The sequence below is a fragment of the Nyctibius grandis genome, chromosome 7, assembly GCF_013368605.1.
Source record: "Nyctibius grandis isolate bNycGra1 chromosome 7, bNycGra1.pri, whole genome shotgun sequence".
NCBI lineage: Eukaryota > Metazoa > Chordata > Aves > Nyctibiiformes > Nyctibiidae > Nyctibius > Nyctibius grandis.
Genome location: NC_090664.1, coordinates 27,507,633 through 27,527,026, shown reverse-complemented (window position 1 = coordinate 27,527,026; position 19,394 = coordinate 27,507,633). Strand labels below are relative to the sequence as shown.

At 42.4% G+C, this 19,394-nt stretch overlaps 1 protein-coding gene across 1 annotated transcript in view; it reads left to right on the top strand.

Annotated features, from left to right (window-relative positions):
- The window catches only part of SCIN (scinderin), a 51,254-nt gene that overhangs the window by 19,057 nt on the left and 12,803 nt on the right, over positions 1-19,394 (top strand). The window contains exons 4-5 of the mRNA XM_068404674.1: positions 39-188; positions 17,535-17,627. Of these exons, the coding sequence (XP_068260775.1) occupies positions 39-188; positions 17,535-17,627 (243 nt within the window). The remainder of the gene's footprint in view (positions 1-38; positions 189-17,534; positions 17,628-19,394) is intronic.

The window sequence follows — 19,394 nt, the reverse complement described above, 5'->3', positions numbered from 1 at the left end:
TCTTATTGCTAATGTTTGTGTGCTTTTAATTATTTTAGGAAATCTATCAGTGGTGTGGCTCATCGTGCAATAAATATGAGCGGTTGAAGGCTACTCAGGTTGCTGTTGGCATTCGGGACAATGAACGAAATGGAAGGTCTAAATTAATTACCGTGGAAGAAGGGAGTGAACCAGACCGGCTCATACAGGTATTGTAACATGCATACCAGTTACTGACATTGCTGTGAACAAATCGTTTTAACACCTCAGGAACTAAATACAATTGGGCTCAAACATTATGTTCTTCAAGGACTCCAGGAACTCAGATTTAGGTTGTGGTAGGCCAGTTTATACTTCTTTTCCCTCCTTATCCAAGCAGTGTTAAATTTATTGGGCAGTAGAGTCTGAGATAATGAATCATCTGAGAATACCGTTTCAAGAACTAAATGTTTGTTTTTTTTTGAATTAGCTGTGGCGTGACTGAATTAAGAGCACAGCTCATACCTGAACAACACTATCTGCTCCGTAAGAGGAAAGAGCAGCATCAAGGTGGGAGAGCACCAAACAGGAGGAAAGACATAGAATTACTATGTCTAGGATGTCAACAAATGTAGCAAATTGCATGGGGTCAAGCGCAGTGCTTTGCAGAACCATTTCTATTACAAACTCCTATGCACCTAGCCTCTAGGAACCCTACTGAGTCCCTTTCTTGTATGTTTAGAAAGTTTAACTGTTTACTTAAAAAGCAGAATTTAGATTTCATGACCAAGTTGATCAAAGTAGATTGCAAAAAAAAAAACCCACCCAATTTATGGAGTTTTCAGATCTTGAAAAAATTAACAAGCACTGATACGTTGTTGCAGGCCATATACTAATAAAAGCATTGTCACTTGGCATTTGTGTGCTAAATTAAGCTTTTTCCATGCATTCTCTAAAAAGAAGGAAGAGGGAAGCAGGGTCATAAAGCAGTCCTTCAATAAAATGGAAAATGTACAGTTAGAATATTATGTTGCACTTCAGATTAACTTCAGGAAGTAATACTAATGGTGCATGAAGGTATGCCATTATTTTTGATGGTGCTTACATTTGGTTTTCTCGTATGGGCTAGAACTAGTTATTGCCTAAGCAGCAAAACATGCCGGGTGCTGAGCTGGCAGCCCTTGGCCACGCTAGCTGTGGTGAGCCCTTTGGATGATCTGTCCATCTGCTCGTGAAGACTTTTTGCCTGTGGATGTGAGTACAGATGTGGCTGCACTCAGAAGTAGGGGAGGTGGCACCCAGTGCATTGCAGATTTTTGAAGGAAAAAAAAACCAATCCTCTATCTGGCTTTTTACTTCCTTGTACAGGCTTCTCACACTGGCTCTGATGTGGCAGATTTTTACGCCTATAATTTCTATGAAAAGAGCACAGGTTGACAATTAGAGCCCAACCTCCTGCTCCTTATTTGAATCATGGTATTGGGTTGCAGTCCGCTGCGGGCCATGGCTGGGTGGCACCGTGGGAACCTGCTGGCACGGTCCCCTGGCAGCAGCCTCCTACTGCCAAGCCCATCCCGGGGTTACTGCTCAAGGGGCTTCCGATAAGCTCACGTGCGAGTTGGGAGCATTGACTAGAACAGCTGTACTTTGCACCTCTTGCCCAACTAAGGCACAGATGCAGAGGCAAAGTCAGACTTCGGTGCCGCGGCAGTGAGGACACGGGCCCACCGCCTTTGGGATGGCCGTCAGGAGGCCAGCTGCCTCCTCCCCTTGTGATGGACAGAGTTTTTATGCCTTAAACAACTTGTTTGACAACTCTGGCTGGAGGAGGGTATGTGTACTACAGAGGCCTGCAAGTCTGGCAAGAGATAAGGGTCTTGGGAATAGAACAATACCCCTGCTGTGCCTTAATTGTTGTGATTTACAACTCTGGCTGGAGGAAGAGGTAAGTCCTGCGGAGGAGGAGGGATGGTATCTTTCCCTTGGGGCCAGCCTACATGTGCAACAACTTTGCAAGGCCTCAGCCACGCTTGTGCAGAAGTGGGGTCATACAGCGGACACCACAACTAGCGGATCACGACCACCAGGCACCCCTTGGGGGACCACCGACTCATTTCGAGAACAATCTAAGACTACAAGCGCAGGCATCCCAATTAGCATGGGAAGCGAGCAGAGGGGGGGGAGACAAGAGGGATGTTACCACCCTCTCCTATCTCACATGCAAATGACCTAAAGTATTTAGACCTTCTCACTTGAGATGCTGGCACGCTCCCTCCCGCCACCTGAGGACCAATCCTGCAAGCGATTTACCGGAGGAGCAACTCTGCAAGCAATTTACCAACTCTACAGACAACTTACATTGCTGGATCCAAAGGTGGTGATCTCTCTTTTTCTCTCTCTCATAGTCTCTATCCTCTTTCTCTTTTCTTTTTCCCTTTTTTCTCTTTTCTCAATGCCTTTAGAAACCCAAGACACTTACAACCATGCCACTTTCCCTGTATTAATAAATTGTTCTTAATTTCATACCAGTTATTTGGTGTCGTTTCACCTTAATTTACTCCAAGGGATTTATGAACTGGTTGCGACCAGGTCGTAACACCCCTGACGGGCCATGAGCGGCAGGGATATGCTGGCCTCGCCCCTGCATCTGTTTGCCAGACTTTTTCGGCTGGGTGCAACTGTTGTTTTGTAGCAACCTTGACACATGATTAAGAGCAGGAAAAAGGCCAAGGTTGCATTTTGATCCTCTAGTGCATTGTTATTGTGTCAGGGAATAAATCTTTTCTTCACTTGCTCAGCAGCGTATGAAGAAGCTTCTGCTTTTCCTTTTGGATTGTTAATATAGAGGGAAGAAAAATGGGTGGTTCAATGCAAGTAGGTTCATGGCGTTTGTCGGCAGCCAGGGCTTACCTTCTAGCCTGCATCGTGCTGGGTAGCCTTGCTTTTGGAAGGGCTGCTCACAAAATGGGGTTTGCAGCTTGGCTGTAGCTATCCCAGTCTGAGCTCTGAAATGTGCTGCTAATAAGCCAGGAAAGTAGTTAACCTCACAAATGTATAAAAACTATTAATCCCTATTCTTGCTAAAATTGTATACAGTTCCTGGTGTTCTTCATTTTGGTTTCTCCTTGCTCCCACAAAAGTGTCTCTAACTTGCTGTAGCACTTGCCCAGGCTGACTCCTCTGAAACTACCATTATGCTTGTTTCTTCCCTCTGCATCAGGAAGGATGGATTTTTGCCATCTCCAGCTTTCTTAGCAAAAGGTTGATTTTTTTCCTAGGGAAAAGAATCACATTCTTTAAATATTCATTTTGTCACCCAATATGCCACTGAAATCAGAATGACATTTCCTAAAATTATCTCCTTTGATAAATGTCAGGAATGATTCCCCCTCCTGTAAGCTAGAAATTTGCATCCATATCAGTGGCCTAACTTGCTTGTGCAGCGCTGCTAGAAAAGTGTTCACCAGGCAGAGGCTGACATACCCACCACAAGTACCAACATAAAGAGCCAATAGTGTTCTTACCCCTACTCCGTAAGCAGAGAGTTGTGTCTCCCAATCAGCAAAGCAAGACTGCTGTGCCTACGCCCCGCCACGGAAGCAAGACACGCAGGCTGATTCAACAAACCCTGCCAGACTTCTCTCCTGCTATGGGATTAGCAGCGGCAGCAGTGGCTGTGCCAGGCTGGTGTTTCCCAGCCTGCCTGCTTTCCCGTTGGGAGCTGGGGAGCTGTGGGTGAGGTGAACCAGCCTGACAAGGGCAGTTGCTTGCTATCAACTACCATTTTTAGCAAGGACCTGGGAATAGGCTGGCAATGCTTGAACAACTTGTCCATGGGAGAGAGCTGTCTGGAGCACGCTGTAGGGCTGGATGAATTGCTGTGGCAGGCCAGCATGATACAGCTTGCTTGCCCTGGGAAAGGAGAGTGGCTAGAAGCTGGGTACGTGAGTAGTTTTGACAGCAGCAAGCCCTTTTTTCATCTGCTGTAGTGACCAGGGGCCACTTGGGAACACAGTGACTGTCCTGTGCTCGCACTTGGGAAGCATGGCATGTCTGGGAAGCTCAGACGTGCAATGGGTGCACAGAAGGTCTCATAAGGTGCTGCAGGAATCACTTTGACTTTGCAGCTCTTTGACTGTGAAGATGAGGCAGAAACTTTCTGTGCAAGCACACCAAAGGTATTTAATCTACCTAGTTTCACCTCCGTGTTTGCACTTTAGGTGAGGTACTGACGGGCAGGTTTAAATAAGCAGTGCTGTATAGGGTTGCTGCCTTGGAAATTTAAAAAATAAACTGACCACGTTAGGCAAATTGCTGCTGTTACTGCTCAGTAACTGTGACTGGTCTCCACAGTCACAGTTACCCATAGTAAAATTCACCAGATGCCAACTCTGATCTGATTTTCTCATGTAAACAGCTGAATAGGGTTACTCATTCTGCTGAATGATAGGCTTGAATGTTCAAATTGTGTTACAGGAAATTTTTCATCTGCATGGGACCAACGAAAAAATAGGTCTTAGTGCTTGAGTCAGTTTGGTCACTCTAGAGTGACCACGTTAGGGTTAGGGCTAACTACACTACTTTTTTTCTTACTTTAACCAAAAGAAACACTAAATATATGGTTTCAAAGCTAGCCTAGGACCAAAATCTTCTAGGGTCAGTTGCTAGCCCTGTCAGAAACCCCCTTGGGCCTATGGCACTGACGCTGATTCTTGTCGTTCCTGTTTGCAGTGGTAAGCAGAGATCTCACAGCATTGTGTTTGCATACCCCAGAGATCACTGAGGTTTGAGAGCAGCCACAGTAACAGGTAGCTGTGCTGAGGACAGACAACTTTCTAACTGTAGTTGGAATCTCTGCTCTAATTCTGAAGAGAGGACGAAACTGGGGAAGCTAAATTTTAAAAATAGTTTCCCATGATCTCATTATTTAGCATTAGGGGAAATGGTGAGTGGGATGAGTGAATGACTGAGATACCCTGTTTCCTTTCTTCAGTGAAGTTATTGTCCACTGTTTGGCTACTGAATGCGTAAGCTCTGCCTCTGCTTTCAGAGTAATGGCAAATTAGAGAAACCAGAAATCAGAAATGGCTGGTTTTGTGAAGTTTTCTAGTCAGTCAGCAAGCTGAAGCTGCTTGCAGTAATCACAGAATCACAGAATCACAGAATGTTAGGGATTGGAAGGGACCTCGAAAGATCATCTAGTCCAATCCCCCTGCCGGGGCAGGATCGCCTAGACCATATCACACAGGAACGCGTCCAGGCGGGTTTTGAATGTCTCCAGAGAAGGAGACTCCACAACCTCTCTGGGCAGCCTGTGCCAGTGTTCGGTCACCCTCACCGTAAAGAAGTTTTTCCTCATATTTATGTGGAACCTCCTGTGTTCCAGCTTGCACCCATTGCCCCTTGTCCTGTCAAGGGATGTCACTGAGAAGAGCCTGGCTCCATCCTCATGACACTTGCCCTTTACATCTTTATAAACATTAATGAGGTCACCCCTCAGTCTCCTCTTCTCTAAGCTAAAGTCATGTGGATAAAAAGTCGAGCATGGAAACTAAGTGCCCATCGCAAATGCAAGTTACAGAGGCTGCTTCTCTAGAGACCCAAATAATGCAAACATCACCATGTCGTCAAGCTCCAGTAAACCTTAAATGAGCTGGACAGGTGTCTGGGCATATGGACAGAAGAGCAGGACCACCCTCTCCTTTCTTGTTAAATTCAAGCCCCTAAAAATTATTTGCTACAGAACAAAGATCATTTCCAAGGGCAGCACAGAGCACAGGGAGGTAGCTGAGAAAAACTGAGGCTTGCTGTGACTTGTGACTAGCATAAATGGGTTTGACAGTGCAAGGGCATGCTTCTCTGACGGAGCTAGGCAGGTTCCTGTGGTCTCTGGTCCTGTCACATGGATCATTGCATAAGGCTCGAAGAGCAGCATGTGCCCTGCTAGTTTGATACCTGCTTCTTTCCCAGAGCCAGCAAGAGTAGGATCTGCCATCACAGCTCTGTAAAAGCAAAATTTGCTATTGCTGCTGTCATAACATTTGCATTTCTTCTTGTTCTCTTGCTTTTGGTTGTATCATGAGGTTGAGTCATGCTAAGGAGAGGTTTATTTGTTTGGTATACAGAGGAGTGAAGGAACAGTGTGGGTGAGGGCTACGCAGGAGGAAGAGGAGGAGGGGTAATCAAATTCCAGGTATTTGTTAGGGATTGAACAATTCTTTAATCTTGTAGCTTGTACACAGTTTTACTCAAATGCTATGAATTCATATGGTATGAATTGCATGTAACTATTATGGTCCAGCCTGACCTGTTCACTAGCAAGAAAATACCCAATATGAAAATACACAAGTCACATCAGGCCAAATATGCATGGCTTTGGGAATATGTAACCAAAGTAGTATCTTTTATTATCTAAATTGAGACAGTTGGAAAAAATGGACAAGCTTCCAGGGATTTTTGTGAAATAAATACTACAAATTAATTTCAGTCCCAGGGCAGAGACAGTATTGAAGAGTCATGTACAAAGAAAAATGAATGCATTGAGAGGGGGGTGAGGACAATGGAAATTGTACCAGTTCCCAGTGCAAAGACTGAGCTATGCAGTCAGACACACACAGAGAAGGTAGCTATGTTTTCATGAGAATGCAAAGACTTAAGAAAGCTAATGGGCAGAAAATAGCAAAACTACTAGGTGTACTTACTAGCTATAGTTGCATAAGCTACTCAGATGGGTCAAATTTACCCCTCAGGAAAACAAATACACTTCTTCCCTGGAATGGTTTTGGATATATGCAGGTGTCAGCAAGAACACAATTTGAGTCTTCACATTTTGAACAGTAAGAGTTTGTAGGATACAAACTCAAAATAGTCCAGGGGGAAAATACTAGGCATGCTCGTGCACGTTTCACAGCAACATCTGTCCAATCTGAGCAGTGGAAGTTTATTAATCATTACACTGTTTAATTACAATTTTTGATGAGCTATGAATGTGGATAGAAAGTACAAGCCCCTTGCTCTGCAGGGAGCCAGTTTCAAGCTGTCAAAACTGGGCGTCCTGTTTTCTTTCTAATTAATGAGTGTATCTCCTTCATTAAGGACAGTCCTTTTTCTTGATGCAAATTTCCATTTAAAGGACTTAATTATGCAACCTATACTCAGACAAAACACGCATGGCTTGGATTTCAGTATAGCTTCACTGCTTTGCACCAGCTGAGCGTCTGGCCCAGTGTTTTCCCCAGGCCAAGGTAGAAAATCAGCAGGGGTTTTGCCTGAGAACAGCAGAGGGTAGTAGGAGGACTCTTCAGTAATGTTGTGAGTTACCCATAATGTTCTTCAAGCTGCAGTTTTCAATCTTGGCTGCCTGAAGCCAGTTTCTTAAATGACAGTGAACTGAATAGGAGCTGCAGGTGGCAAGTACATCTGAAAGTCAGGCTTTTAATTACGTCTCTAAAGACGAATTTCCGTGCCTGCATTAGAAATTTACTTTGGAAAATGTTCAGCATATCCTACTGCATGGCATGAACTAAATCGTTTATGAACAGCTCTAATAATAGATGGTCGAAAACTTAATTTTTTATGCTAGGAAAGATGCTTCTATGCTAGATATTTTAGTGAATTTCTAAAACCAATTAATTTCTGGAAGTGCTTGCCATTCAATTATAATGTGTCTCGTTTGCATTCTTGTGGGTGAGAAAACCACTCATCTTTGTTATGTTTTCTTCTTCAGCAGCTATAGTGCTTGCAGGGTTACCATATTAGCCAATTATAATCTTATAATTACACGTTAGAATATTAATGGAGTTTGTAATGGCTTTTTTCCTTTCTGTGCTAGACTATCAAGAAATCTATTGATGAAAAACCACTATAATTTTCAGTTATTAAATGAGCATAATTAAGAAGACAAGGCCAAAGAAAAGAGTCGTTAGCAGTTATCTCTACATGGAGTTGTTAGCAGTTATTTCCATGTACTTTCTAGCAATGGGGGAATTTCATGGAGAAGAACTGAAAGGGCAGAGTTTCCTTGCTGTATAAAAAGCTCAGAGATATTCTATTACTGGAACCCCACATCTCCCCAAGACAGATATACCTTGAAAGGAAATTTTTTTTTTCCTTTTTTTTTTTTCCCACCAGGTCTGCCTCATGTCAGCCCCTGTGCAGAGCAACTCTCACAGGATCTCTGCTCAAGGTTGCCTTTGAATTTTCTTTATTGCAAGTTCTGCAGTGCAGGAAGGGCTCAGGGAGAAAAACTTTATAGGTTTTTTTTCAGAGGAGTCTGCGTATGCACAGATTGCTGTTCCCTATCCAGGCCATATAACACTGGAGTAAAAGTCCTCTCATGTCAGGGCAAGGGTACAGAACAGCTGTATACAAGAAACTGTTCCACATGTTCTGAGATCAGTTCAGTATTTCCACCACCACTGAGTGTGTAACACTGAAGAAATATGTAAATATAATTATTGTATTTACTGCAAAGCAGGTTATTAGGGCCAGGTCTTTTGCTTACATAACTGCTTATGACTTTGATACTACCTGGCTTTGCCTGTAGAAGTAAGAGGTAGAATCATAGCCCCCTTGTTGAACATTTTGGCTCCTTTACACAAAATTTGAGGAGATGTGGGAACTTAAAAACAGAAATCAGATAGTGGAGGTGACCTAAACTAGCAGGAAGAAATTATTTTCAAAGAGCTAAGCAGGACATATCTCCTCTACAACTGGGTGAAAGAAACATTCTTGCTCTCTCTTTCTGTCCTGATAAATATTTAATTTATTTAAAGATTCAGCAGGAGGCATTAGAGAAAATCTATCAAAATACTCTCTGATTTGCTTGCTTAACCATTAGATTTCCAAATCTGTGCTCTGTCTTGCATGCAAGTGTTTGGGTGTCATACCAGAGAGGATCCCCTGGCATACCTGATCTTTTGGGCTATATGGGACTGGAAATTCTGAGCTTGTGAATACAGCCAGTGGTGCACTGGGAAAATATTTCAGTGCCCTGAGTAGCTTTTTCCACCTTCCCATTGCATGGACTGAGTGCTGAAACACCTTGCTGCAGGTCCCTCTGCTCGCCCTAATGCTGCTATGTATCACGGCTGCCTGCCTGTCCCTCCAGCCACTATAGATCCCCTGGGAACACAGGTTTTCTAGTGGGGTCACTGGTTGCCCATCACCTGCTGCTGCTTCCTCCAGCTCATTCCCCGCTGCTTCAAGCTTCACAGAGTATTTGCCATACTCCTCTTTTTACCCCAATATTGGTATGGTCCAGCCTGCCACAGCCTCGGGACCAGCCTGTGTGGGAGCACTGCAAATGCCCTGCTGCAAAAGTGGAGGCACTTAAGGAACGAAAAGCTGGGAGTTTTGTGGATTTTAGCAGATAAATATTCTTTATGTCTGAGGCTCCCTCTTGGCATTAGTTACTGATTTATTTCCATTATTTTCCAACACTCAAGCATGCACTAACATGCATCACATAAGATTTTTTTATCCACAAGGCTTTCAAACAGAGATCTGCAAAGCTACAAAGACTTCAGTGTGTGCCTAACTTTATGTCCCAATAAAGCAGAAAAACCAGACATCTCAAGCACATGTGCAAGTCTCTGCAGGATTTGGGTCTCATTTCTAATACTTCTGCTGGTATCAGAGGAGGATGTAACAAAGGAGTAAGATAAAAAAAATGAGGTAGAAAGTATTAGTATAAATGCAAAAAAGATGTAGGGGTGATTACTTATTGTATTTTTAATTATGCTTCAGGTAGGCAGGTCACTGAACAGCTCAATTCTCAATCTTCAGGTGCAGTACTGGTTACAAAAAGTCTCCTGTGTTTGCATAGTTACTACCATTCACCCTCCCGGTTTCTTTAGTGTGGGATCACTGTTCATCTTGGAGGCATCCTAAAAGCCAGACATTTGAAAATAACCTAGGCTGGGAGTTTCCTCAACTCATTTCATGCATACCCAATCTCAGGGTAAATAGCTAGCTTAGGTACCACCAGCTGTGCAGTCCCAGCAGGACAGAAGGATGCTTGTTTTACCTCAGAGGCAAACTATTGAAAAACATCGAATTTGTACTCTCAGGACTGATCTAGATACTTTTTTGGTGAACACATTATCCATGGCCTGTTTCACAGAGCAGAAAATTAATGTTAGAATATTGTTGTCATACCAATAAAGGCTTTATATTCAAATTATCCCAGACAGACATGCAAAGTTGCAAATATTGTATGAAAAACTGCCAAAACCTAATGCCCTATTTTTAGGAAGTTAAGCATAGAGCTATGAATAAAATTATGATTTGCATTTGAAATTCCTGAGCCAACAGAAACTGACTAAAAAGGTAGGCCATAATTTATGCATCAAAAGTGCCACGAGCAATTGATGCGTTTTGCTGTTTTATAGCAAGCTGAATGCAGACAGATCAGGTTTAGACCTTAGTACCAGGAAGTCCTTTTGATAAATTACATGGTAAAGCTAAAAAAAATTAACAACATGCCAGAACTGTTTGTTAGCATAAAACATCCTTGTGTCCACTTCTCAGTATGTTATGGCTGTTTCCTTCTTATTTCAGTCTCTGTTCAGGCAGGTGGGAGGTCTCCTGCTCAAGGTGAGTGTGTAATGACATCTGTTGTTGCTGGAATTGCTAGTGAGAGGCAATTTCAGGCAGAAATCCTGCTAGCTACCTGGGAGCAGTTTAGCGAAAGGATTTTTTTCTCCTGGTGGGAGTGTATTTTTTGTAAGACTATGACTGTTTGCTCAGATTGATGGAAAGAGCTCCAAGTTATAATAACCAGTGAAATAAGCATATTCAGCTATTCATAATCCGACCAAGGTCAAAAGTCGTTTTTGTCTGGACCAGAATATCCTCTGCAGTGGTTGTGCTGTGGCAGGAGAACCAGCAAGCCAAAATGATTGGAAATGAAACTGTGGCTGTTAGTTTAGCAGCAAAGCCCTAAAGCCACCTTTGCCCGATGAACCTCTGGGTGTATGTCTGCGCTGGTACCCAGGCCCAGACAGATGGTGACTAGCCCTGCATCATGTTCATCCTTTCCTCTCTCTGCTGGATTTTTAACTTTTGCTGGCTACTGGAGTAGTTCTTTGAGACAGTATTTATTTCAGAGAGATATTCATTGTAATATTCTTCTCTGCTTTGAAGGTTAATAAAAATCTAAACCTTTATCTACCAATGGGTTCACACTGTGCCTATATTCAGACCTATTGTCCTGCATGGAGGATTTATTCTCTGTCACAGCCTGCACATGTACTTTGAGTTTGCAGGAGCAGGGTATACTTGCTTATCTTGGAGCGTGCAAGAAAGTAAATGATGAGCTACTAAACATGATTGTTTTCCAAAAGTATTAAGTAATAAAATGTCAGGCCCACAAGACAGCTTTAAGCTATGTAAATGTCTTGCTTTTCTTTCTATTGCTCTTAGCATATAAAGAGGGGAATTTGAATGTGTTTGGGATCACAGCCACAACAAATAGTTCAGTTTCAGACCCAGAAACCTAACCCAAACTGCGTGTAGTAAGAAGAAACACAAACACAGCGCTAGTGTACACAAGTTAAACTGTACGAAACTGGTTTTCTCTCTTAATTAACCTTCACCTGACATGTTCTTCAAGTATTGTTTTCCTAGTTGGATTTTCAGCCTCACTAAACTCTTTAAACTTCTTGCTCCCATTAAATTAATATCAACTATTTTTATGATGCAGAGCTGGCTTCTCCAGTTATGAAGACAATGTTTGCTAAATTTCTTATTTTGATGAGTTTATTTTAAATTATTTACTTTGTCAAATTCCTACAGATCAGAAACCTTTTGTCTGTGATGACTTCTATTCTTTTTTAAGGGCAACAGAGTGGAATTTCATTCACTTGTCAGTAAAAGCTTTGGCTTTGTATTTTGCAATTCTCTGAGGGGGTGCAGGTATTTACAGAGAAGAACTCGTGCACGTGAGAATATGAGAAGGGATTATGGTTTTGCAGGCAGGATAAACTACACTGCGTTTACCACAAGATAAGAATGAACTTGGGCAGTTGTTGTGGGGGAACTGATGTTCTGTTGGTTTCCACTACGATATTCTTGCACTAACCTGAGTGTCAACACAAAGGTTTAACAGAACTTAAAAGACAAAACTTTTAAAATTAATGCAGGTTGACTTCCTGTTATACCCCCATAGACAATATCTAGGTGTGGAGTCAATGAATACTTTTGCTAAAACAATGCTAACTTGGTAGTCTGATGCTCTCACTGAGAGATAAGCTGGCATTAGGCGATAGCCATGTAAAGCAAGGTAGGCTCTGCTGTAGCCAGCTATGGGCATGTCTTATTCTGAAAGACCTGTGAAGCAGATTAAGCCTGAAGTGGTTAAACAACCTCACATGTACTGTGAGGTTAGAGTGTGCACACCGGCGGTCATTGCAGAATAGCGGCGCTACGCCTGTGTGCACCATCGCTGAGGCCGGAGTTACTCATGCTTTTCTCCAGGACTCTGATAAACCTGCACGCAGGAAGCAATGGTGGGGAGAGGATAAGCATCATTCTGTGGTGGAGCAACAGAAAGCGAGGGGTGGTTTGGCACCTTAATCTGTCAATGGCAGATAAGAAGAAGTGATATGAAGAGTCTCTGTGGTTTGGAAATCAGCAGCTGCAAAGAAAGGCGCTAAGCCCAAAGAATGAAGAAGCTGGGACATGGGTATAGTTTTAGGGCCCCTAATTATTCTTTAGATGATTTCTACTGCAGTTAATAATAATAATGATTTTAAAAGTGGTTTCAAAACCTCTGTGTGCACCTACGTATTAATGACAGGTATGGTTTGAAGTTGCCAATATGGTTTGATGTCCAGGGAAAAGTGTGGCTAGGCTGTTTTGTGTCCCCAAGAGAGCACTGCTATTTTCAGGTGTGTAGAGTGGATATGTGTGTCTGAATTCTTCGCAGATTTGCAAGTCAGGGTCTCAAATCTCAGAGCAGCCCAGTAGAACCAGCCTAGGGTTGTCACTACACTGGGTCCTAAGACATGGAGACCTAGTGGAGCAGCCTGTGTATAGGGAGAATTATACGCGCAAGGCCCTATGTATGTGACTGCCACAGGGTTTGGTGAAACTAAGAGTATATGTAGATAAGGATCGTAAGATTCAATGTCCTTTAAACTGATGATTTAAGTCATTTTATTGGGAAACCCTCCTGAAAACTTTAGGAGCCTTTAACTATAGCCTCAGCTGACATTATTTGTTCTTGTTTTCATGTATCACATGAACATCATCTATATAAAAGTGAAGTGCCCTCGAGAGCTGCAACTCAGCCAGCCATATGCTTAGGCAATGATACAGCCCAATTCCAGCATAGCAGTTAGCTGTTGTTCAATACACACTTTGTAATCTTATTGATAAAATTATCAGTTGTGATAACATCCAGGCATATACGTGGCTGCGTGTGGACCCAGCCATGGCACGGGAGTTTGCCTTAGAAGGCAGAAAGACAACTTCTCTGTAAGGAATTTCTTTGGGACAGAACTTAACATTTTTTTCAGCATAAGTTGCTTTCTGTTTAAGCACATAATTTTTCCTTCCATGATCTGTCTCATCCTCCGGTCTATAAGACAAACTAGCTGAAATTATTGCATGTTGGGAATGACGTAAGTTGTTCCTAGCAACACAAAAGTGTACTGACTATATGTATTTCATACTGTATCACTTCATATTGAATATATATAGTGCACGCTGTGTCTCTTCACAATTGGGGTCTTCACATGCCTTAGGTAATTTTAACTTTCTATCATCTTCTGGTTTTGACACCAACACACACAGGAATACATATCCATTAGTGATTCAGCTCAAGGCTTATTCTAACGGCTGTGTTGGCTGCACAGCCCTCCTCACAAGTCCTGGGTTTTCTTATCTGGTGGGAGGAGAAGCATATCTTGTCCCTACTTAGCAAAGGTCACCAAAATGCCAGGATCTACAAGCAACTGTGACTTTAAACGCAGAAGAAGGGGGCACCCTTAAGGCTTCTCCATTTATATTTGGGCTCCTCTGAGAAACTGCAGAAGAATCACAAAAATGAGTAATGTTCCTTTTCTGCTTGCTTATGCTGAAGCACAGGGCTAGCTTTGGCCAGAGAAGCTACGGAGCAAGTTGCTGTTCAGTGAACTGTGAATGGATTTCCCCAGAACAACAATGTCTTTGCCCTTTCCAGGGCAGTTCATCTCATACCTGTAACTGCACCCGCGCAAACGAGGTTTTGACCCTTCTCTCTGTGCTGGTACTGATGAACTGAGATTTCCTAAGATAAGACTTAGGGAGTCTGACAATAATTCTCTATCTAGTTCAGAAAAACATTTCTACATGCAGCTTTAAGACACCAACAGGTTAGGCCAGCAATCTGAACTGTGCTGAGGCCAATTTTAAAGCCCAGTTTTTAAATCATAGAGGCTGCTTCGTTTGATTGCCACCAGAGTGGAGCGCCTAGACCGTGCTGTGAACTGAGAGGCTGCTTCTGTCAAATGCTTTCACAAACACTATCAGGCACTATTTTGCCTTGTTTAAAAATATACAGTGGCACTCGCATAGTTTTCAAAGACCCCTGGGCAAGCAGAAAATTTTAAGAGCAGTTTATTTTATATCACTTTAAGTGACTTACAATGAAGCTGCAAAATAATTGTGGTGCCACCTGTATTCTATGTGCACAGCAAGGGAAAATGCTGGCTTTAACTGTATCAGGAACCACAATTTGTGTGGGTTTGTTTTTTTTTTTTTGCTGGAAACAATTAAGCAGAGAACTTGTGAGTATGGACTTCTGGAAGTTTTATTAACAGGACTCTTTATCCTCATAAACATCACTGAAAGTCAAATATAAAACCCTCAAACCTATTCAGTGTCTGTTCGGGTAAAGCAGCATGCCTGTCAATTGGCAATTTTCTGACCCTTGCATTGCAAAGACAACATTATTCTTGGTGCTCTACACCATGTGTGTAGGCTGCTGGTTAGTGTGAAAACCTAGAAAGGGAAACACTTTAAGAAACTTGTGCTGATATGCCACACACGCCCATTGTTTTTAGCCATTCACCAGTGTGGTGGCAGTCTGCTATGACCCTGCTTGGCCTATACATTAGTAAATCTGCAGCCATGTAGCGTAAACTCAGGAAAAGCTGACTGATAGCTACTGAAAAGCTACTGGTAACATCTTTCTTAAACACTCAGGACATTACTTTTTCTTCTTCAACGAGTAAAATATTTTAGATTAAACTGGAGCGATCACACTTACCAAGGCCAAGTATTTTACTGGCTTTGCCAGCTCAGGAAACTCCACAGATGGCAGATTTATATTAAATATTTAGGATATATTGTGGGTTTTTTTCCAAATTGCAGCTGTATGCTTTGTCAGGTTTCCCTGTTATCAAATATTTACAGTGTTATTGCATGTGAGTCTATGTTATAAGCAAATGTACTGTGTCAATAAGAAGGTGTGATGGGTTGATCCTGGCTGGAGCCAGGTGGCCACCAAAGCCTCTCTATCACTTACCTCCTCAACTGGACAAGGGAGAGAAAATATAATGAAAGGCTCGTGGGTCAAGATAAGAGCAGGGAGAGATCACTCATGAATTACTGTCATGGGCAAAACAGCTTCGACTTGGAGAAATTAGTTTAATTTATTACCAATCAAATCAGAGTAGGATAATGAGAAATAAAACCAAATCTAAAAACACCTTCCCCCCACCCCTCCCTTCTTCCCAGGCTCAACTTCATTCCTGAATTCTCTACTTCCTCCTCCTCAGCATCGCAGGGGGACGGGCAATGGGGGTTGTGGTCAGTTCATCACACGTTGTCTCTGCTGCTCCTTCCTCCTTGGGGGAGGACTCCTCACACTCTTCCCCTGCTCCAGTGTGGGGTCCCTCCCATGGGAGACAGTCCTCCATGAACTTCTTCAACATGGACCCTTCCCATGGGCTGCAGTTCTTCATTAACTGCTCCAGTGCGGGTCCCTTCCACAGGGTGCAGTTCTTCAGGAACAGACTGCTTCAGCGTGGGTCCCCCACGGGGTCACAAGTCCTGCCAGCAAACCTGCTCCAGCGTGGGCTTCTCTCCACGGGTCCACAGGTCCTACCAGGAGCCTGCTCCAGCACAGGCTTCCCATGGGGTCACAGCCTCCTTTGGGCACATCCACCTGCTCTGGTGTGGGGCCCTCCATGGGCTGCAGGTGGTTATCTGCTCCACCGTGGACCTCCATGGGCTGCAGGGGGACAGCCTGCCTCATCATGATCTTCACCACGGGCTGCAGGGGCATCTCTGCTCTGGCGCCTGGAGCACCTCCCCCCCCTCCTTCTTCACTGACGTTGTTGCCTGCAGAGTTGTTTCTCTCACATATTCTCACTCCTCTCTCTGGCTGCAATTGCACAGGTTTTTTTTTTTCCCCTTCTTAAATATGTTATCCCAGAGGCGCTACCATCGTTGCTGATGGACTCAGCCTTGGCCAGCAGCGGGTCCCCCTTGGAGCCGGCTGGCATTGGCTCTGTCAGACATGGGGGGAGCTTCTAGCAGCTTCTCACAGAAGCCACCCTGTAGCCCCCCAGCTAGCAAAACCTTGCCACTCAAACCCAGTACAGAAGGGTGGCAGTACCCTTGTACTTGATACTTAGTTACTCAGACGTATCAATTACTACTACCTTCACTCTGGGACATAATTTCATGGAAATCCATAAAATTCTGTATGTAACTTTTGGATCTGGTCATATGTGAATCATATCTTAATGAAAGATCATTAAGAATGAGTAACTAGGATCTAATAGTGACTACCTGACTGTTACGTATTCTTGATGAACCTCTGTAAATTTCTTGTAGTGATAGTTTTTATAAGGTTACCCATGGTATAAAACTACTACAGTGTAAAACTACTGTTATGTAAAACTACTGTGTTAAAATTGACATTCTGGTGGTGGAGCAAGAAAATGTTTTTCTCACTCCATAAATTTTTTTCAAGACCTTAGCTAATTTTTCTTCCTTAAAATAGGATTAAGAATCTGTAATTTTTTAGATTTTTTTTAACTTATAATCGGATATTTTATAGTGTCAATTGAAATATTTTTAAAGACAATTTCAACTCATATATTTCACTTTGTCTACTTTAATTTTAGTATTTTCAAACATTTTAAGGGTAATGTCATTCAAAAAAATGTAAGATTTGCTTGCTGACAGTTCAGAAGTTACCGGGAGGAAAAGGGGAAGACAGACATTTAAACGCACACATAGAGCAGTATCACGTAAACATCTATTCTGCGTATGTGTGTGTGTTTGTATCCTTTGAAGCTGTTTTCCCCTATATCATTTCCTATCTTAGTCTATAGACAACCAGCAAGTTGGCTTGCAGGAAAGACAGCATGTAGATCTAACGCTGCTGGACATCTGACACAGTTATTTAAACTTACACATATATTTGTGAACAAGTCATACATCAGTCTGGATTTAGATTGGATTACATGTAAAGATGACCCGGACTAATCAATTACTGGGTCAACACATTACAGTGTTTAGGTATTTATACTACAGAAGCTACTGTCTCTCTGCATTGAATTTGTTATTCTCTTGTACAGGTTTTAGGGAGCAAGCCAGCGCTTCCTGAATGTGGTGATGATGATGATGAGCTGGCTGATATTACAAACAGGAGAAGTGCTAAACTATATATGGTAAGTAATTTATATTTTTTTTAGTTAGGTACACTCAACAGTATACGTGTACGTAGTGCCCTCATTTATGGAGTTCTGGCTTCAGTTATGGAACTGCAGTTGTGTTAGTTGACTTGCAGCCAATGGACAAGTTTCTCAAAGGATGTCAGTCAAGACAGCCCAGGTAATCTGAGAAAATAGAATGGATTACAGTCCTGTTTACGCAGGAAACAAGTTAAGTGTGGCCCATGAACCACACAGTGCAGGTCAAAGAAGAATTAACTGGTCTTAAACTGTATTTCCTGTCTTCTTGATTTTAAAAGTGGGAGTTTTAGTAGTCATATATGATTTAGTTATTCTTGGCAGAGTTTTGAGAGATAGCAGTTATATTACATTTTTCAAATCAAAATCCAATGGAATTTGAATGCAGAACTCCTTTCTTTTGCAATGCCCTTTTCCTCCGTCCTCACCTGCAGTGGCTTATCACTGACTAGGACAGTGTCAATGTCAGAAAAATGTAAACAAAATGGATAAATTTTTTACTCCATTTAAATCAGTAGGAATTTTATGATTACATTCATGGAATACATAACTCAACAAATAGTCTGTGATTAACTTTAGTAGATAACTATTACTCCAAAATGTTTGTTCATTAGCAGTGCCAAAGCAGACTTGGGTTTTTGTATTTGATCCTTTCTCACACAAAAAAAAATGTTTTGAAATTAAAATGTGTAGACATTCCATTTCATTGGAAGAAGCCACAGAACTGGAAAAAAACAAACTATTTTCAGGCCTGTATATTCTCTTTTTTTTCTTTTTTTTTTTTTTTTCACAGCTCCCCTTCCTTTTAGATTCTTCCACTTGAGAAAAGAAGTGAAAAAGTATTTAGAAAAGGGGATGTTTTTAATGAAATCTAGAAAAGACTTTTATCCCCTCTCCCAAGGAAAAAAAAAATATTTTCTCATGAAGATTGCAAGAAGAGTATTTTTTTTACAAGCCCTCATTAGCACTCAGAGCTGGACCTTTCTCTTCAGCACTTTTCACTCTGACTCATGTAACAAGGTTGCCTTGTGTGCTAGAAAAGAATCTTCCGCTGGCCTACCATGTACTTTCCGTACTTTCTTCCCTTCCCCATAGTCATGCAACGAGAAGGGTTTGCTCAACAAGTGGCAGCACTCTGACAGCACCAAGTGCTACGGGATCCCCGTGTGTGTGACCTTCTCGGTGCCATCTACGGTAGCTTCGAAGCTGCTGTGAAGTGTGAGAGAGGATGAGTTGCTCCCTCTGCAGCTCCTGCATCCCACAGACCACAGCAGGGTGGAGCCACCTCTCTCCCTGTCTGTTACGTGATTCTTCCCCTACCTGTATCTGTGGCTGGGGTTTACGAGAAGCCTGTATGAGGTGATCAGTTACAAGGCCTTTTTTAGTCCTTGTTGTCTACATGCTGTGTTTAGTTCCCATTAATCATTCCATTCTTGACAAAAAATCTGGCACATATTTATCTTTGTAGCAGGGGTTTAGGGGGAAAAAAAAAAAGAAAGAAATAGAAGAAAAAGAAGGCCTGCATGTATGATCAAAGACCATTGTAGTAAGACAATACTAGAGAAAAGTGCTTGCAGTGAATTTTGGAATCCTAAGAACGCTCAGAAAATTCTGTGGATATCTAATAAATTCCTCTAAGTATATGAGTCCTGCTAACAGAGCTCTGTTAGCTAAATTTAAATGTGCTGCAATATAACAGTGAGTGTCAAAGTCAGGAGACAGGTCTACAGTAAGCCCTCACAGTAG